Source organism: Myotis myotis, unplaced genomic scaffold (assembly GCF_014108235.1).
Source record: "Myotis myotis isolate mMyoMyo1 unplaced genomic scaffold, mMyoMyo1.p scaffold_m19_p_18, whole genome shotgun sequence".
Lineage (NCBI taxonomy): Eukaryota > Metazoa > Chordata > Mammalia > Chiroptera > Vespertilionidae > Myotis > Myotis myotis.
The window spans coordinates 14,231,858-14,251,883 of NW_023416322.1; the positions used below are offsets into that span (position 1 = coordinate 14,231,858).

A 20,026-nucleotide genomic window follows, 5' to 3' on the forward strand; every position below is an offset into this window, starting at 1 on the left:
AATGCTCTGCCCTAATTACATACACACACACACACACACATATTTATATTTTTACATATATATATATATGTTGTTGTTTTTTTTAATCTTTCTAGTAACTAAAATTTGGTATACAGTTCTAAAATTTGGCCATTAGATGGTTAGGAACTCAGAAACTACTGAATAAGCTGATTTATAGATTTGTCAGTATATTGTTGCTACGTCATTACTTAATTGTCTTTTTTTAGAATGGAATATTAAAACTGCTCTGATAAATGGGAATATGGAGAGTTGCAGCACTGAAAAAATTTGTTCAAGGAAAGTTTCTTTCCTTGTTGTTAATGTACTTCGAATCAATTCACCAAAATTTTTTGTTTTATACTAAAAGTTTACATTTTACATTTAACTTATTAAATCCTTGATGCTAGAAATTAATCTGACAGGACGAAAAACAAACATTAAAGTATGAGAGAATAAGCACATGTAATTTCAAAACCTTTCAAATTTCTGTTCCTCTCGTCCTTTTCATGAATTTCCTAAAAATGTACTAATTTTCAGTATCTCTAGTATCTCAGTATCTAGTATTTCAATATCTCTAGTATTTCAGTATCTCTACTAGTATCTCTCTACTTTTTCACACTGTAATGGAAATGCTAATGAGCAATGGAAGAATGGAATAAACAAAAGAAGGGACAAAAGAAATGTCATTTTAGTAGTTGGAGATTAGTCGTATCTTATAGTATTTCATGATTATTAATGAGCAAGTTTTTCCCCCTAAGTATTATTGCTTTATATTTATTGAGGACCAACAAGAATAATTTTCAGCCCTGGCCTGTGTGGTTCAGTTGGTTGAGCATGATAGTCCCATGCACCAAGAGGTTGCTGGTTGGATTCCCAGTCATGGCACATGCCAGGCTGTGGGCTCGATCTCCAGTAGGTGGCATGCAAGGAGGCAGCTTATCAATTGATGATTCTCTCTCAAATGAATAAAACACGTACTCTTTAAAAAAAAAAAAAAAAAAAAGTAATTTCCTATATACCTTTTAGATCTGGGGTGAACCTTTTCTCTGCCAAAGGCCATTTGGATCATTCGAGGGTTATACAAAATTATCAATTTAAAAATTAGCCTGCTATATTTGGTAAGACATTTAATTACGTCACCCCTAATGCCTCAGCAGGGCCATGATTCTGTGGGCAGGATGTTCCCCACTCCTGTTTTAGATAATTAGGGAGGCTTGCCTGCTGTATTGGCCTGGAATACAGGCAGATTGTGCATTATTTTTCATTTTTTATCACTACTTTAGTGGCACAGATATGTGGCCTAAATGTTTATTGAATGACTAGTTTTACTTTGGGATCGAATCCTTTTTTTTATTTTTAGGGTGCCAGATTGATACATAGTTTAATAGCTAATAAGTTGAGGTACATTTTGGGCTATACTTCTGCCTTTCATAGCTGTTAGATTACAACAACAAAAAACTTTAGTGTATTTGCCTTTCTCCTTGATAGAGTAGGTGTAATGGAGGCAAGTTGACTGGATAGTATTTTTCTGATTTGTGGCACTAAGTAAACATTTGCTATTACTTTTTAAAATATATATATATATATTTTTATTGATTTCAGAGAGGAAGAGAAGGGAGAGAGAGAGATAGAAACATCAGTGATGAGAGAGAATCATTGATCGGCTGCCTCCTGCACACACCCCCACTAGGGATCAAGCCTGCAACCCAGGCATGTGCCCTCACCGGGAATCGAACTGTGACCTCCTATGAAAATAGGTTAGTGTTCAACCGCTGAGCACACTGGTCGGGCTTGCTGTTACTTTTAAGATCCTGGCACTTTTTAAGTAGAAGGCCTGATGTAACTTCTTGTTTACTCACTGTGGTGAACAGACATTCTTTCCTGAGCTCTGTATTTCTATAATTTGGTTCATTATTTCCCAAGTATGGATAAGGTATGCTGGTTTCAATTTAACTCTTTCCCCCCTACTATAGTTTTAAATAAAGACCTGAAAATTTTTTATTTTACTTTATTGTTATTCATACATTGCTCCTTATAATCCTGTTTATTCTTATCTGGATGGAGTTTTTTATTCTGTATTTAACAAACTCTGGAGATTAAATTGAGGTTTAGTGGTCCGCTGGAGAAAGAATATTTTCCCAGCGAATATGGGCTGCAAAGTAGTCTTCTTAATTAAATATTTAATAGGCACCATGTTTATTTTCTAGCTCCTGTAATTTAACATTTCAATGAGTGATGTAAAGCAATAAACAATTCTCAAAATTTACAGCTTATGAGACCAAATTGTGTATATTTAGTTTTAAAAAACTGTTACAACTTGTTTCTTTTCTGAGATCTGAAATTTCCCTACATGTTGGTAAGGGAAGTGTGTTTTTGGTATGACATTAACTTAGGGTAATATTTTTTGGCATCATCTTAACTTTTATTTGATTTTCTCTCATAGTTGGTATATGAATTCTTCTTAAGATTTTTGGAAAGCCCTGATTTCCAGCCTAGCATTGCAAAGCGATACATTGATCAGAAATTTGTACAACAGGTAAGGCATTCTTATGTCTTAATGATTTATTAAGTTGTGATTAAAATAAAATAGTCTTTCAAAACTTTAATAGTTCATTTCAATTTTAACAGCACTTACTATTCTTGTCAATTAGGATAAAAATTAAGTAGCTTTGAGAATGCAAGAGTATTTTAAAGAGAAAAGATTAACTTCAAACGAAGTCAGTCAAATTAACCTATCCAATCCTAGATTCCCAGTTATTTTGTAAAGATCAGAAAAGCAAGCCTTTCTGTGACACCTAACTGAGAAAATTTGGTATGATGATTATACACCTTTTAATTTTAAGCCTTTGAACTTGAACTTGACATGTTTTAAGCATTGTGATGTTGAAATGACAGGGGAAAATGGAAATGGGGTCATTTATAGCAATTGGGCCGTTAGACTACTTTCCTGTCATAAAAGCATCAATTACCTTTCCCTGTTTCTTTCCCCTTCCCTCCTTGGGCATTCTCGTCATCCAATTCCTAAACCACAGATAAAATAGGACCTTTAAGAAGAAAAGGAATATAAGTTAAACATATGTGATACCTTCTTTCTTTATATAAATTGGTTATTAGTTGTTCTTTTTGGAACCTACATCCTCAAAATTAATTTCTCAAAATGTGATCATTTTTATTTTCAAAATCTTTTTTAACAATATAAAGGCCTCTTTTTAACTACGTAGAATTGGCTGGCCCTAAACAAAATTGTGAGGTAGACCAAATTTTTCTCTTTTGAAATACTTGTAGGTATGTAAGTATCAGGAATTTGAGTTATTTGCATTTTAAAGAAAGATAAGATGTATAAAAGGGAATCAGTGAACTCACTGCTGAGGCTAGGATTAAAATTATTACAAGAACCCTTCCTACCCTCTCCCACCATGTGTATTCCCTATGATAAAGATTCTATAAACAAGAGTTACACATATTTGGAGTTCATTTTTGGTTATTTATAACTATCCCTGACCCTCATATAAAGTATTCTAACTAACTGCTGTGAATATATTGATAAACAAAGAACTTTGTCAAGAATATGTCCTTCAGCCATTTAAGTAGCTCTTCATGAATAGTGAAGAAATATTAGGTGTGTGTTAACAAGTAAAATGTCTTTCATTCACAAGTAAAAATCAGATTAAATGAAACTGTTATTTTGGTGATTGCAATTGCATATTTATCTTCTTTTGTAGCTCTTTTGTGCTACAGAAAGAATCTAATCTAATAATAGACAACCATGGTAATTGACCGTACCTTCGCTACGCCTCCCATGGACTAATTGGCGCGATATGCAAATTAACCACCAACAGAGATGGCGGCTAATTTGCACACTGCAGGCAGATCCCACTGCGCTGTCCCAGTGCGAGATCCTGGCCTGCCGTGTGCGGGCAGGGCGGGCGGCAGCATGATCCGAGCTGCCGCCCATCCCAGCGTGGGATCTGGGTCTGCCATCTGCAACCGGGGGAGATGGGGCAGACACTGTGGGATTGGACGTGCCATCTGCCACCAGGGGAGTGGGCTTAAGCCAGCAGGTGGTTATCTCCCAAGGGGTCCCAGACTGTGAGAGAGCACAGGTTGGGCTGAGGGACCCCCTTCCCCTGCCAGTGCACAGATTTTTGTGCACGGGGCTTCTAGTATGTATATAAAAGCCTAAGCGACCGAACCACCGGTCGCTGTGACGCACACTGACCACCGGGGGCAGACTCTTGCCGCAGGAGCTGCCCCCTGGTGGTCAGTACACTCCTACAGCAGGAGTGCCACTCAGCTGACCAACGGGCGCCAGATGCCAGGCTCATGGCTGGCAAGCATAGCTGCGGCAGTACGAACCTCTTCTGCCTCCGCGGCAGGACTACCAAGCAGTGGCGGTGGCAGGCACAGTGGGGATGGGATGAGCGGGAGCGGTGCAGCACCCGGCCCGGGCTCAGACTCCTCCCTGGCTGGGCTGGCCTGCGAGGATCAGGCCAAAACTGGCAGTCCAACATCCCCCAAAGGGTCCCGGATTGCGAGAGGGTGCAGGCCAGGCTGAGGGACCCCACAGGTGCACAAATGCATGCACTGGGCCTCTAGCATCTGTCTATATAAGAGGAATATGCAAATTATCCAGGACACCATAATGTCACAACTGAACAGCAGAAGGGACCTGAGGCTGCATGATGCCTGGCTGGGGCGAGGGACCTCAGGCCACACCCCCTACCCCCGAGCCAGGCCGGGAGACCTCAAGCTGTGCTTGACAGGGGCCCTCAGGCCATGCCCCCCGCCCCAGCGCTGGGGGACCTGAGGCTGTGCCCTCTGCCTGGAGGGGCTTGACAGGGGTGGGGCAGGCTGGGTATGGGTCTCCTGCATTTTTGAAGTGTGTGCCGGTGGTGGGCGGGGACTTGACTCTAGGTCCCATAGCTCTGACAGACAGGAGATTTTCATATACATTTTACTAATTTTCTTTTATCTCTGACACTTCTATTATAAAGGGCAAATTGCAATATTAAAATATTTCCTCTAATTCCCTTTTAATGTGCACAAATTTCATACACCAGGCCACTTAGTAGTATAATAAGGAACTCTATTAATGCTGTATTAAATTGTATTTAAAATAATAGCAGGTTGAGAGGAACAAATGCCTTAGTGTTTCCTCAGTCTGGAGCTTGAGGCATTTTAGTTGCTGAATTATTCAGTAGATTTTAAGGGGAACAAGAATAAAAACTAGTATAGTGGGACCCATTTTCCACCTTAACTCTAAATGCCTGAATTAGCTGAGAAGCCAAGGCCCAGTCATTTGTTTTCTAGCAGTTTGTATGACTGCTTTCACAGATCACTTCACTGAGGTATTCTTAGTGTGTTGTTTTATTACATAGTATGTGTGGGGATTCTCTGCTTTTGCATTTTGAAATTATTTGATTAGGTGATAAATATTAAGTCTTAGAGTCTAAGGTATAAATTTGGACAATTCATTTTTTTAAGAGAAGAAAATAATTGTGTAGTTTCAGGTTATGTTCAAATCATAGAGTTTCAGAAGAAAGAAGGAAGGTAAGAATTATTGAGTACATTTTATGTGCCAAGCACTGTCTATATATATAAAGAGCTTGACTATGTCCAGTTTCAGTCAGTAGATGGCACAATCAGGATTTGAAGTACACTCTCTGACCTCTGACCTTTTCTTAAAAAAAAAACAAAACAAAAAAATTGGTTTCAATCTTTCTCATTTTATCAATGAAGAAATAGGCTCATGGGTTATAAATTACTCTTATAAGCACAGTTAAATAAAAGTATCAGTGCCAGAATAAGAAAGTTTCCTGAGTACTAGTTTTGTGTGTGTTTCATCGTGTTAATATTATCTCAATAAATTTATTTAGATTATAATATTTCAAAATAGGTTTCTTTAAATAGATTTGACACTTAGCTAACAACTGTTCTCTAGTTAAATATTTTCCCCAAGGATCAACTTGAATTAGGCATGACCTCCTTAATTAAGGGCCACTTTTATTAATTTGAAAGCATATTTTCCAAGTAACCCATCATCAAAAACTTGCATATAAGTGTGTTAAGTGAGCAGTTTAGTCATTTTTAAAAAAATACATATTTTATTGATTTTTACAGAGAGGACGGGCGAGGAATAGGGAGTTAGAAACATCGATGAGAGAGAAACATCGATCAGCTGCCTCCTGCACACCCCCTACTGGGGATATGCCCGCAACCAAGGTACATGCCCTTGACCAGAATCCAACCTGGGACCCTTCAGTCCGCAGGCCGACGCTCTATCCACTGAGCCAAACTGGTTAGGGCAGTTTAGTCATTTTTAATTAGAATAATTTGAGCTGAATTTATTAGGTATATTATTACACAAATTCTCATGTTCCAAAGATGGTTTTACTGGAGCCTCATACAGTACTTCCATAAGCTCGTGAACAAAGAGTGCAAACTAAGTAGACATTTGTTTAGGGGAATATAAACACGACAAAAGGCATCACTATCCACAAAAAAATACTCTGTAGAAGAGTTACATATGTACACAATTACATGTAATTCAGGACAGAATGGAAAAAGAACTTCCAATGAGGTTCAGAGCTTGCTATCTTAAGTGCAGAACATAAAATTCCTTGACAACTTCATTCTTCAAGAGAGATTATAATTTTTCCTAAGAAACTCCAGCTACATTTAAAATACAGTAATATGTTTTTTGGCAGAAGAAATTCAGTTTACCACTTTAAAAATGTGAGCTTTTGACTTTTTTTGAAGATCTCCTTTATTCTACCTTTGTTAAAGAGTTGTGTAAGGTATAGGAAAATGATGATTTGGCCAATTTGAACTGGCTTAAAACTTTTCCAGCCATTTTAGAGAGAAAGGGAGAGAGTGAAACATCGATGTAAGAAAGAAACATCAATTGGTTGCCTCCCGTATACACTCTGGGTATGTGCCCTGACCCAGAATCAAACCATAACCTTTTTTGGTGTATGGGATGATGCTCCAACCAACTGAACCACCTGGCCAGGGCTGCTTAGCTGACTTTAAATCAAAATCTGTGGTCTTATCTTTACAGTGTTATTTCATGAATGATTTCCACACTGTTAGCATATATCTACAATAATCCTATTAACTAAATACTAATTTTTGAGCTGTTGGCATGGTGACGCTTAAAATTTTTTTGTGTCAAATCACACACAGGAAAAGCCTTGGTTTGTGTGAATCTTTTTAGTAAATCGAAAATACACATGTGCACATGTATTTTAAATTCATTTATTTAATGACTTGCAATCTACAAGCTTTAACATTTTTGTATGCAATTTTGACTATCAAAAAGTATTTAAAAACTCTTAAATTTCAACACTATAAAGTTATGGGCCATGTTTAGTAGTCAAGAGTGGGATAGAATTTTAAAATGAGTGGCAGGCCAAAAAAAGTGCACTTTTTGAAGTGTTTATATTATTTATTGTGTCATTTTTTGAAATGAAATGAGTGAAGAGAAATTCTCCCTAAGCTTTTCTTTAGCTTCACTAGTTAGCAAGACTAAAACCAATATGATAAGGCAGAATCTTTAAATTTAAAAAAAAGGTTCCATGGGTTATCTAAAATCAGTATTAGAATAAAGTGAAGTTTTAGCTTGATTATTTTTAAAAAGTAATTTCTCAGCTTTTTTTTAAAGCTCCTGGAACTTTTTGATAGTGAAGATCCCAGAGAACGTGACTTCCTGAAGACTGTTCTGCATCGAATTTATGGGAAATTTCTTGGACTAAGAGCATTCATCAGAAAACAAATTAACAACATTTTCCTCAGGTAAATTGGTCATATATTCATATATAGTACTTTTTATCCCCTTTCATATTTCCTTTTTATTCCAGTTGCTTTAGGTTAACTTTTAACATCTGAATTGGAAATTTAACTGCTAGTATTTGAGTCATGTTTAGCCCATTTTGTGGACATCATTTGATTGCCTCTAACTTTGTAGAAATTTATAATCTACTTTTCATCTATGTGGATAATAGTAATGAAGTTTTTAATAGGTAATACTAATGTTATTTACATGTAAGATTTATTGTGAGGAGAATTTGTCTAATTTCCTTGAGTTTTTTTGTTTGAAAAATTTTTAAGAACTATTTAAATCAATAGCTCTTGGAAGTACTTTCATTTGATTTTCTGATAAAGGTAATTAAATTTATATGCGATCTATTTTTTGGCTACTTTATAAGTGATAGTCTATTTTAGTTGTTTCAAAGTAGGAGATTTCACTTTAATACCCACACTTCAGGTTTGGTATGTTCGGTGTTTTTTTTTAATTGAAGATCTGGCAAAATTAGGCTAGCATTTCCACATGGTAACAACTACAGAAAGAGCATCTTTCTCCAGTTCTGTGCCATCCTCCCCCTGTCCTGTGTTTCTTTGAATTTGCCTCCCTGCTTTAAGGGTGATCTTAATCTTGGAAAGCTATGCAGCCTGTGTAGTTTAGGTTTAGAGAATTCTGAATAATGGTGGCTTTATTATATGTGGGTTCTTTTCTCTTGGATTTTCCTATTTTAAAAAGTATTTCCTCGAGGAAACACATCTTTCTCAAAAAATTTTTAAGTAAAATAAAATATTCCAGGTGAAAGAATATTATCTTAACATATAGCAAGTTTTAACAAAAGTATATGCTTAAATATGAAATATTTAAAAGTATCTGGTTTAGCTCTGGCCAGGTGGCTCAGGGGTTGGAGTGTCATTCCACATACTAAAAGGTTGTGGGTTTCATTCCCTGTCAGGCACATGAGGGAGGCGACCAATCGATGTCCCCCCCACCCCCCAAAAAAAATCTCCTCCCTTCTTCCTCTCTCTAAAATCAATAAACATATCCTTGGGTGAGGGGTTATTTTTTGTTTGTTTGTTTTAAGCATCTAGTTTAGTAGGAAATAGACTTATAAGATTGCTGAGAAGTAACTGATTGGGGCAAAAACGTTTACAAGGAATTCTTACAACAGTCTTGTACAGTTCTTATAGTTACCCTTGAGGCTTTATTTCTGCCTCTCTCTTAGTTTTCTGATATTTTGTTTTTCATTACATCTATCTTTATTTTAAATTCAGGTTTATATATGAAACAGAACATTTCAATGGTGTTGCTGAACTCCTGGAAATATTAGGAAGGTAGGTCAGTTTTGTGTTTTGTTTTTTCCTTGTTCTTTTTAAAAATTAAGTAACTTTGAATGTTTTATGTGTTAAAATCTTAGCTGGGGGTAGAGAAATTATCATATTTAAATAGACTGCAAGACATCGTTTCTCAACTGAATTCTTATTATAGTTTTTTTTGGAGGGTCAGCATTTTTAAAGTACTGCCATGCAAGACATCTGTTTCAGAATAGGCTTCTTGCATTTGAAGCTGTGGCATGTTTTATGCCTTATCTTGCCAGACTGCCTCAGAAATTTATAGGTTCTGATTGGGAAGAGATGAAATAAGCTACAGTGAATCTTTTGATGAAGTTATAAGAATTCTTGTTCATATGTTGATAGACTATTCCTAATCCATCTGTTCTTTTTAGAAGAATCTACAGCCTTTTAGTTTACATGAACATTTTGCCTTCCTTATTAACTTGAGAAATGTTTAGACCCCTGTATTTGTACTAGAGGAAGCTAAAATCTTTAGTAGTTAACAGAATGACTATGAAGAGAATTACTTCTTAGTTTAAGATCCTTCAATAAAGAGAAACAACCCATTTACTTCAGAAATATTAAAAATTCTTATTATTGTGATACTGATTCTGGCTTTAGGGAGGGGAAAAAAAGGCAACAGTGCATAAAGTGCTGAGCTTATGTAGGACATGCAGATAGAAATTACTCACTGGAGCATTAATTGGTAGTCCTAGTTGACTTTTGGATCATTGAATGACTTAAAAACTTAATAGTAATAGTCTGCCTAGAGTAGTTTGAAGATGAGCAAGTAATTCAACACCAGGATTGAAGCAGAGCACAGTTCCTTATGTACGCATGGATATAATAACTTTTAGAAATAAAGTAGTAACTACTTAACCCTTCCCCCTGCCTTTTTTTCCCTCCAGTATTATCAATGGCTTTGCATTGCCACTGAAAGCAGAACATAAACAATTTCTAATGAAGGTTCTTATTCCTATGCATACTGCAAAAGGATTAGCTTTGTTTCATGCTCAGGTAAGCTTCAGAAAACTTTAAAGTGAAATGAATTATTGTTTCAGAGACTGATATAAAGGCAGAGAAATTGAGAAGTACTGAGATGGCAATTTTAAGTGTATTTAAGCAATTTGCTTTTTAAGTTGCCCAAAATAAAATTTTATAATTTAAAATATTATTTTTAGTGTTATTAAATAAGGTCAGTGCATATGGAGTATAGACATAGGAAAGTAAATGTCAAGCTCTTTTCTAGTCTAGGCCCTGACCTAATTAACTAAATGGCATTGAATAAATCCCACATAACTGCAGTGTTCTGTTTAGCTGCAATAACCTAGTCTCCTCGATTACTACTTAGAGAATAATATATCAGCATGGCATACATGCTGAAAAAGTAAAATGTTAAGCTCTAGTCTTATTTCAATTAACTTCATATTCAGAAGTTCCTTTCAAGGTGAAACAGTTACACAATTGTGAGTATACTAATTTTTATATAGTATTGAGATTAAGCTAGAGTAAAATTCATCAAAATAAGGTAATCGTTTTTGTTAGTTAAATATAAAACCCTGCATCACTAAATGTTACTTCACTCAGTAATATTTATAAACTGTCCCTTCCATTTTAGTTAGCCTACTGTGTTGTACAGTTCCTGGAGAAAGATACAACACTAACAGAACCAGTAAGTGGTCTATTTATTTTTATGTTTTGGGTCTACATTGGAGCATTTCATTGTACCTTTCTTTATACTGTTATATACCTTTACAGAGTTATCAACAGTAGTAATAATGTACTTTAAACTAAAATCATTGACAAGGAATGAGAGGTTAATCTACATTCAAAGAATAGGATTAGAAACAGGAGTTCTCATGAGTTATAAGTTATGTATTAATATAAATTAATATTAACATAGTAGTTGAGATGACTACACTAAAATTTTATATAGATAATTATCTTCACTGATAATCTTTTTAATCTTCATTTACCTTTTAAAATTAAAACATACTGAGGAAGCCCCAAAATTATTCCCTTGTGTTTTGTTTTGTCTTTACAAATAGGGTTTTCCCTCTTATTAATAACAAACCACGTGATTGGGATTGTAAACATCTCCTTGCCTTTGGAGCTTAAGATATAATCTTGGAATAAAGGTTGTTTACTTTATGAATCAGCATAATAATTCACTATTTGAATTCTGCTTACTATTTGACTATCATATGAAGATTCAGGAGAAAATAAAAATGTTATGAATATTAACTGGATTCAAGAAAAACAAAAGATGGTAGGGAGAAATAGGCAAGTATAAAAGAATAAAAAACCTTGGTGAATTAAATTTTGATAGTACTTTCTAGGTATCCTAAATCTGAATATTTAAACTAAGAGTTTTTGAAGTATTGCAGAAGGTTTCAAGGATTTAAACTGCTATCCCTAGGTGTGGTTGGAAAACTTATGTATTTAGTATTCTCCCTTTGATTTGACCTTTGCATGTGTAAAGGAACAAAACATGCTTTTCCCACTCCCTTATATTTTGAGTTTTTAGACTTGCAGTTATTTCTGAAAACAGCTAAAAATACTTTTTAAAGACAAATCAGAAGAATTAGAAAGCCCAGTCTGTACATGAAGCCACATAAGTTTTTAAAGTGGATTAAAACTTAATACAAATCCATAACTCTCATTAAAATTGAGACAAAGAAAGCCTGTAACATAACTGATGGTTTATGTTGGTGAATAAGTAAACAGATATAATTTAAATATATTAAATTAGCATGGGTGGCTAGGGGAGACGATTTCTTTTTAAAGATGGATGATGGCCAGAAATCTGGCTTAGATGAGTTGGGTTAATGGAAATAGAAGCAGGATGAGGAGATAGTAATGCAAATGTCTAAGTTGACAAAGAAAAATATGTTTCAAGTCATAAAGATCTGTAGATATGAGAGATCTTACAGTTTCTACCATAGGCTATTCCAGCACCAAAATTATGACCATGTTACTTGGATCTCAGCCTTAATATTCATTTCCTAGAAATCTGGCATTCATATCAAAGCTTCCTAAAAATTATAAATAAGCTGTGGCTAGTCTTTTTATATTTTATTTCTGTTTATGAAAGTAATGTGTGTTAATTTGGTTCACATAATACAAAATCAGAAAGCACAATGTGAGGGTAAACACAAGTGAATATATTTCTACAAAATTTTTGTACATTTATGTGTAGGTTAAATAAATGGTGGGACAGTGTTGTTTTTTTCATCTCAATATAATGTGAAGTGTAATATCTTTCTATATGAACCTGATTGTTTTGTTCACTGGTAGCGTCAGATTCTGTTATGGATTACCCTAACATATTTAATCTTCTATTAATGGGCACTTGAATTATGGCAGTTTTCATTGTTACAGTCGTGTTGTTGGGTACTTAGGGGGTTGGATTTGTGCTGTGTCTTGTCTGTGGTTTTGGTTACAAAAAAAAAATCTGTGTGTGTCTAAAACCCTCAGAACTGTATACCAAAATAAGAAAAATTTTACTGCAAGTAAATTTGTTAAACCAATTAGCCAAAGAATACATGAAAATTTTAACATGTTCTAAGTTGCATTCCACAGAGTTTGAACAATTTAGATACCTGTTTTCCCTCACCCTAGCAGGATATTAAGTTTTAAAATTTTTGCTGATATTAAAATTTGTTAGTTTAATAGATATGAATAGATATGAAATATTTTCATTCGCTTCATTATTACAGGGATTGAGCCATCCTTTTATATGGTTATTGGTCATTTATATTTCTGTGTCCTTTTTATCCTTTTCCTATATTTTGCAAATATTTTTTGTCCATTTGAAGTGTTTCTTTAATTTTGAATATAGTTTTTAACTAACTTTGCCTTAAAGAACTAAAAAAAATTTTATGTACTGGAATGTATTCATCATTATGGCTTCTGGCCTTACTGACATGGTAAGAAAAACCCTTATTATACCCTTTGAGATGATCAAAATATTCTGTAGTATTACATTCTGATTATTTTATGGATTTAGTTTTTATCTATAAAAACTTTATCCCATCTATAATTGTTTTCTAGCGCTGCCATGACGAATTACCACAAACCTGGTGCTTTAAAATAACAAATTACTCTCTCGCAGTTCTGAAGGCCAGAAGTCCAAAATCAAGGAGTCAGCAGGGGCTTCATTCCCTCCAGATGCTCTAGGGGGAGAGTCTGTTCCTTGCCTCTTCCAGTTTCTGGTGTCTCCAGGTTTTCCATGGCTTATGGCTGCATCGCTCCAATCTCCCATTGCTGCCTCTTCTGTCTCTGTCTCTCTTAAAATGACACTTGTTGTTGGATTTAGGGCCTACCCAAATAATCCAGGGTGACTTTAACTCTTAATTATATCTATAAAGATCCAATGTCCAAATAAATCACATTCATAGATTCTAGAGGTTAGGGCACACATACACACACCATCTGATATCGAAATTTGTGTGACAAGGGTAAGGAACTGTATTAGTTTTCTATTGCTGAATAACATTTAAAAATTTAGTGGCTTAAAACATTATCTCATAGTTTCTATGAATCACGATTCAGGCATGACTTAGCTGGGTCCTGTGCTGTAGAGTTTCTTACAAGAAAGGCTGTAATTGAGGTGTTGTCCAGCCTCATATATAAAGGCTCAAATGAGGATCTGCTTCTGAGTTCACGTGTTGGTCGAAAATTCAGTTCCTCAAGTGCTGTTGGACTGAGTGAGGGCCTCAGTTTCTACCTGGCTGTTGGCCACAAGCCACCCTCAAATCCTTGTCAACGTGGACACTTCCAAATATAGCAGCTTGCTTTACCAAAGTTGCAAGATGAGAAGGCTTTAGAATCTGCTAGTGGAATGGAAGTCACTAGGGCAGCCCACACAAAAAGGATTACAGAAGACTGTGAATTCAAGAAGTAAAGATCTTGGGAGATTATTTTAAGAGTCAGCCTACCGAAGGAGCTACTTTTTTTTTTTTCCCCCTGTAAATGGTGAGCCACCAGTCTTAGGTACTACCACTTAATTGACTAATTCATCTGTTTCCCATGGAACTGAAATGCCACCTTTGTCATATATTTAAACCCTACACACACACACACACACACACACACACACACGAGTCTACCTAGTTATAACTATATTTTATGTCTCTTCTGTCAGTTTCGATGCTAATACCATCTTGTTTCAGTTGCTGGTATCAGTAGTTCAGGTTCCATTCCATTAATTTTCCCTCTTCTCCCTCCATCCCAGTGCTGTGTTGTTGCTGGGATTGAAAATCCCTCTATAGGCCAGACCCTGTTAACTCCCAGGGACTGATCAGGTTATTTTAATCCTTGATCTCCTGTAGGGTGGAATCTGGGTGTGGCTGTGCTCCTTGCCTGGGGGCTGGGGGGAGGAGTCTCACTCTCCGGAGAGAATGGCTGCCCCAGACCTGGGCTCAGGGGTGTCTCAGCACTCAATTTGCTGCCACCTCTCCTGGCCCCCCTTCTCTCCTCAGTCTCTCCCCAGATTCCACTCCTCCGCACCCTCTCCCTCTCTTCAGCACAGGTGAGTGTCTGTATCCGAAATGTCCCATGAACAGGGTTCAGTGAAAACAAACAAACAAACGCCGGCCGCGGAAACGGGGAAGGCTTGGTTTCTGTAAGCTTCTTCTCTTACCGGGACTGCATGGTCTGGTCAGCTCTTCAGGCTGCCTCCTTTAGGCTCAGTCCTCTGTGATCACAGACCGATCTCTCAATTCCCCCAGCAGCGCCAGGAATCCCGTGGTTCTCCTTTCCCCCGTCAGGGGCTGTGCCTGTCCCAAGGGACGCGGCTGTCTGCCACGCAGTCTCCCTCCGACTCCTCCCTCCATCCCATTCATGGTTATTTGCTTACATTTATAGCTTTTAGAATAGATTAAGTGTTTCTAGTTTCAGAAAATAATCCATTTGGCGTTTGAAATTATATTAAATTTATAGATTAAGTATAGAAGAAATATTTGTACAATCTTGAATCATCTTATCTACTTAGTCTTTCATGATATTCAGTGATGTTTTATAGTTTTCATTGTATAAATCTTTTTTAAAATATATTTTATTGGTTTTTTACAGAGAGGAAGGGAGAGAGATAGAGAGTTAGAAACATCGATCAGCTGCCTCCTGCACATCCCCCACTGGGGATGTGCCTGCAACCCAGGTACATGCCCCTGACCGGAATCGAACCTGGGACCCTTTAGTCCGCAGGCCGACGCTCTATCCACTGAGCCAAACCGGTTTCGGCCATTGTATAAATCTTAAACATTTCTTACCAATTATATTCTTTTTGTACATTAGTTTTTGTTATGAAAGGCATTTTCATTTGATTATCATTGATACTATTTTATAAAGGTATATTGATTTTTATCTGACCATATATTGAATTTTTCTACTCATTTTAGTAATTTTTTTCTAACCATTTAGGAATAGTTATTTTAAAATTATAAAAATGTATAATTAATATATACTTAGACAAATATAATTCTGATATTCTTTTCCAAAGTTATTCATCAAAACCTTTCGTCTTACTGGATTAGCTCCAGCACAGTGTTCTCTCCAATTTTAATTTGAATGAGTGTTCTTCATTACTGGACAAGATCAATAACGATAACAAATCCTAAAAGGCTGTCAAAGATCTATATCCACAAAAGCACCAGGCCCAGATAGTTTTACAGCCTGGTTTCTAGGAAAGCATTGTATAATGCTTTCTGATAATGATGACTGATGGTTTCTGATAAATTCTTAGTTCTGTCTTACTAAAATTTTATCAGAATATTACTAAACTTCAAATTTTTTTGAGATATAATCTACGAGTTGAACCATCCTGGAATAAATTATAATTGGCCAGATAGTATTCTGTTAATATGCTGTTGGATTCACTTAGTTGCAAAAATTTGTATTATAGTTTGGTTATCAAGATTATGCTATGAAATAAATTGGGGAGTTTTCTGGCTTTTTGGTGCTTCATAATAGTTTTAAATAAGAATTATTTGTCCCTTAGTTTCTCCCTAAAATAACCTATGCTCCTTAGCCCAGCAGTTATATTTTCCTTTGTCTTAGTAGTTAGTAGCACTTACTGCTATTGAAATTATTTTATTTATGTCTGATAACTTACGTTGGTCTCCCTGCTTCATGAAAATCATGAACAGTATCTGGTACAGAGGCATTCAGTAAACAAAATTAATAAAATCTGGAGATACACTTAGATAATACTTCAGAATGAATATTGGTATAATCACAATTACTTAAAATTTCCTGGAATTAACTAACTTCATTGCTTAATTCATGCTAAACTTTTCCTTTTGCAGGTGATCAGAGGATTGCTGAAATTTTGGCCAAAAACATGCAGCCAGAAAGAGGTAGGTTTGAGTCAATAAAAATAACACATTAAAACACTGGCTCTCAGGGCTATAAACCATGTTTCTTTTGTCCCTGCTACTGAGCAGGAGTTCTAGGGGATTAGAGAGACTTGGTAGAATAACCTTCAAGTCCTTTTTTGTCCAGTTAGTTTTGTCCATTAATCTCCATTTAATGTTTTCTATATTAACATCATATAATTTGTCATGTTTCTTAAAGTAATTTTTTTAACCTAGGTGATGTTTTTAGGAGAAATTGAAGAAATCTTAGATGTCATTGAACCAACACAGTTCAAAAAAATTGAAGAGCCCCTTTTTAAGCAAATATCTAAGTGTGTATCCAGTTCTCATTTTCAGGTATGATGTACTCAGCAAAGCCATTTTTATTTTATACTATTTCTTTTCTCTTTTGTTCTTGACATTGATAAATATTTCTTTCAGGTTGCAGAAAGGGCGTTGTACTTCTGGAATAATGAATATATTCTTAGTTTGATTGAGGAGAATATTGATAAAATTCTGCCAATTATGTTTGGTAGTTTGTACAAAATCTCCAAGGAACACTGGAATCCGTAAGTGTCTGGCTTTTTAACCTTTTTATCATTTGCTCTCCTAACTCATACATAAAGCTTATCCAGATTTGGAACTTATTCCAAGGTTAACATCACATAGTATATACCTTTATAAGGTGTAAATATATGTTTGTATGTTCTTAATTTCAATTTAAAATTACAAATCTCCCTGAAGGTAGGACTTTCTAGTGTGACATTCTGCACCAGACCAGTATGTGGTCAGGCCCAGCTAATATTTGTGGAGATGCACAAATGACTGCAAATGCCAAGTTGGGTTGACCTGCTGCTAATAACACACTCATCTCTGCAGGTAGCACTATGGCAAGGAGAAGCTGAAGTGCTTAAGGTCATATATTCTAACTTCTATGACATCATGTTCATTTTGTTTTTATTGATTTTTAGAAGGGAGAGGGATAGAGAGAAACATCATTGACTGGCTGCCTCCTGCACGCCCCCTCTGGCGACCTATTGTTTCCTGGTTCAGCACTCAACCGCTGAGCCACAGCAGCTGGGTTCGTGTCCTTTTAAAGCTGCTGTTACTCAGGGTTTGAGACGCTAGAGCTGATATGAAGCTAATCACAGCATTTTTAGTGAGAGTTTAATCTGAGCATGATACATTGGTGAGGATAGGGTTTGGAATCAGACAGACCATCTCTACCACCACTGGCTATGTGACCTTGTAGCATTTCCTCTTTTCAACTCTAAAATGGATTGAGTGAACCAGCCAACATTTAACTCCTTTCACAGATGATAGTGTTCCATTTCCTGTTAGAGGCATCAATAACCCAGCACTGGCTTATTTTTCGTTTTAGGACCATCGTAGCACTGGTCTACAATGTGCTGAAAACCCTAATGGAAATGAATGGCAAGCTTTTCGATGATCTTACTAGTTCATACAAAGCTGAAAGACAAAGGTATTTGACATTTTAAATTACATTTTAGGTTAGCTGAATGTAATTCAGTATAATAAGGTATTTTCTCCAAGTTAGAATTATCATGTTTAAAAAATCAATTACATTAAGCATTATAATTTGAAAGTCTCAACACTTTTATTTCCAGGTGTAAACTTCTCCTAATGGTTAGATTATGATTTTAATGTGAATCAGAAATCTTCTGTTGGTTTCTTTCTGAGCCTTAGACTTCATCAGTCTCATAGCACTTGTCTGCAATGTGCTGAAACCCTAATGAAAATGAACGGCAAGCCTTTTGTACTATTTTATACAATTTGATTTTTTATATATTTATGAAAATCGTTGTCCCCATGGGCTTCCATAGTGAGCTTTACTCCTCATCTACTTGCACAATAGGGTTTTTCTTAAGCTCCCCATTTAAACAGGTGGTATTTTAAAAGTTAGCATAGTTCACTTATGGAAAGAGAGAACTTACATAATGATAAAACAGAGCATTTAGGAACTTGGCTTAGTGATTACCTTTTTTTTGAGAATTTCATAGATTAATCTAAAAATCACTTCCTTCTCACTCATATTATTTCAGGTGGGAGTAACCACTATACCTGAGCCCACCTGTCATTTGAGGATAATAGCTACCACTTACTTCTAATGAGTATAGAGTGGGGCCTTGACTTATGAGTTTAATTCATTCCGTGACGGAGCTCGTAACTCAAATCAAGAAGTGAATGAGTGAGACATGTGATGCTGGGCTGATGTTGTGGCGTTCACTGTGACGTTCGCTGCGCCAACGAGTGGTGGGGTATCTGAAGGTGGCTCATAACCCGAATTTTAGCTCGCAACTCAAAGCAAAAAATCGGCCAAGAGACGGCTGGTATCCCGAAAAACTCGTTAGTCGGGACACTTGTAAGTCAAGGCCCCACTGTGTTACCTACCCTGTTTGGAAAAGCCCATCTATTTCAATTAGTCATGGTTTTCTTGTGCCAAGTAGAAAAAGCAGTTTTATTCAAGGCCATCCTACTCTACCAATAACTAAGTCAATGCATTATTTCTTCTAAATAGCCCTCTTTTAGACAGGAATATATATTAGGTATATAGTTTGAGACCCAGGAACAGATGGAAAGAAAACATGACTAAGAATAATCATTATATCTTAATCTGCATAGGTCAGCACCTCTGTCCCCTCAAATCATATATAACTTCAGAACTATAAGCCCACATTCTTGGAAGCTAAGCAGCCACAGATCTCAGCTCACATTGTGCTGCCCAGCACTATTGGCAGCCAACCTTGGTTTGCTGCATAACCTCTTCCAAGTGCCTCCAAACCCAGCACAAGTGACAACCAACCATAAATCACTTTGTAGCTCCCACCAGATGGCCCCAAGCTGGGCACAAATGGCTAACTTGGGCCTGCCCTGGAGCACCCCCCACCCCAAACCAAGACACCTGTTGGCCAACTTCATTTCAAACCAGAGCATCACTACCCAACCAGCTCCACAAAAGCACACCTGAAGGGTAGACTCAGCTCACACCAGAGCCCCGCTAGAGCAACTCCTTCTACATGGAGTCAGCACCCGCACAGCAGTTTATCCACTATAGTCATTGACATGCCAACAGCAATCAAGACAAAACAGAAGGGCACACAACACACAGAAGGGACACTTCTGCAGCACCCATCTCAAGGGCCCCAACTACATAAGATAACTCTGCCAAGACTGTAAGACATAGATTGACCTAATAAAATAAAAAGAAACATGCACCAAATAAAAGAATAGGACAAGACTCGAGTAAAGAACTAAACGAAATGGCGGCATGCAAGCTGCTAGAAGCAGAGTTCAAAATACTGGTAAAAGGGATGTTCAGTGAGCTTAGGGAAAGAACTCATTGAGAGGTTCAGAAGAGAGATATGTATGGAACATAAAAATGGAGATAGGAAGAATGCATTACAGGGAATCAACAACAGATTAGAAAAAGCAGAGGAATACAAAAATAATTTTTAAAATGAGAATAAGGGACCTCTGGGCCAACATCAAACATAACATTTGTTTCATAGGAGTAC

At 36.4% G+C, this 20,026-nt stretch overlaps 1 protein-coding gene across 4 annotated transcripts in view; it reads left to right on the plus strand.

The window, feature by feature from the left end:
* The window catches only part of PPP2R5A (protein phosphatase 2 regulatory subunit B'alpha), a 70,040-nt gene that overhangs the window by 43,154 nt on the left and 6,860 nt on the right, over nucleotides 1–20,026 (plus strand). The window contains exons 4-13 of one of the 4 annotated variants that reach the window (XM_036343189.1): nucleotides 2,444–2,536; nucleotides 7,664–7,794; nucleotides 9,076–9,135; nucleotides 10,044–10,152; nucleotides 10,754–10,807; nucleotides 16,443–16,493; nucleotides 16,728–16,847; nucleotides 16,932–17,059; nucleotides 17,872–17,973; nucleotides 18,554–18,578. In XM_036343189.1, coding sequence (XP_036199082.1) covers nucleotides 2,444–2,536; nucleotides 7,664–7,794; nucleotides 9,076–9,135; nucleotides 10,044–10,152; nucleotides 10,754–10,807; nucleotides 16,443–16,493; nucleotides 16,728–16,847; nucleotides 16,932–17,059; nucleotides 17,872–17,973; nucleotides 18,554–18,563 — 858 coding nt within the window. In that variant the 3' untranslated portion in view covers nucleotides 18,564–18,578. Of the gene's footprint in view, nucleotides 1–2,443; nucleotides 2,537–7,663; nucleotides 7,795–9,075; nucleotides 9,136–10,043; nucleotides 10,153–10,753; nucleotides 10,808–16,442; nucleotides 16,494–16,727; nucleotides 16,848–16,931; nucleotides 17,060–17,871; nucleotides 17,974–18,553; nucleotides 18,579–20,026 lie in introns of those variants that run through there. The other 3 variants (XM_036343186.1, XM_036343187.1, XM_036343188.1) reach the window with 3 other exon arrangements.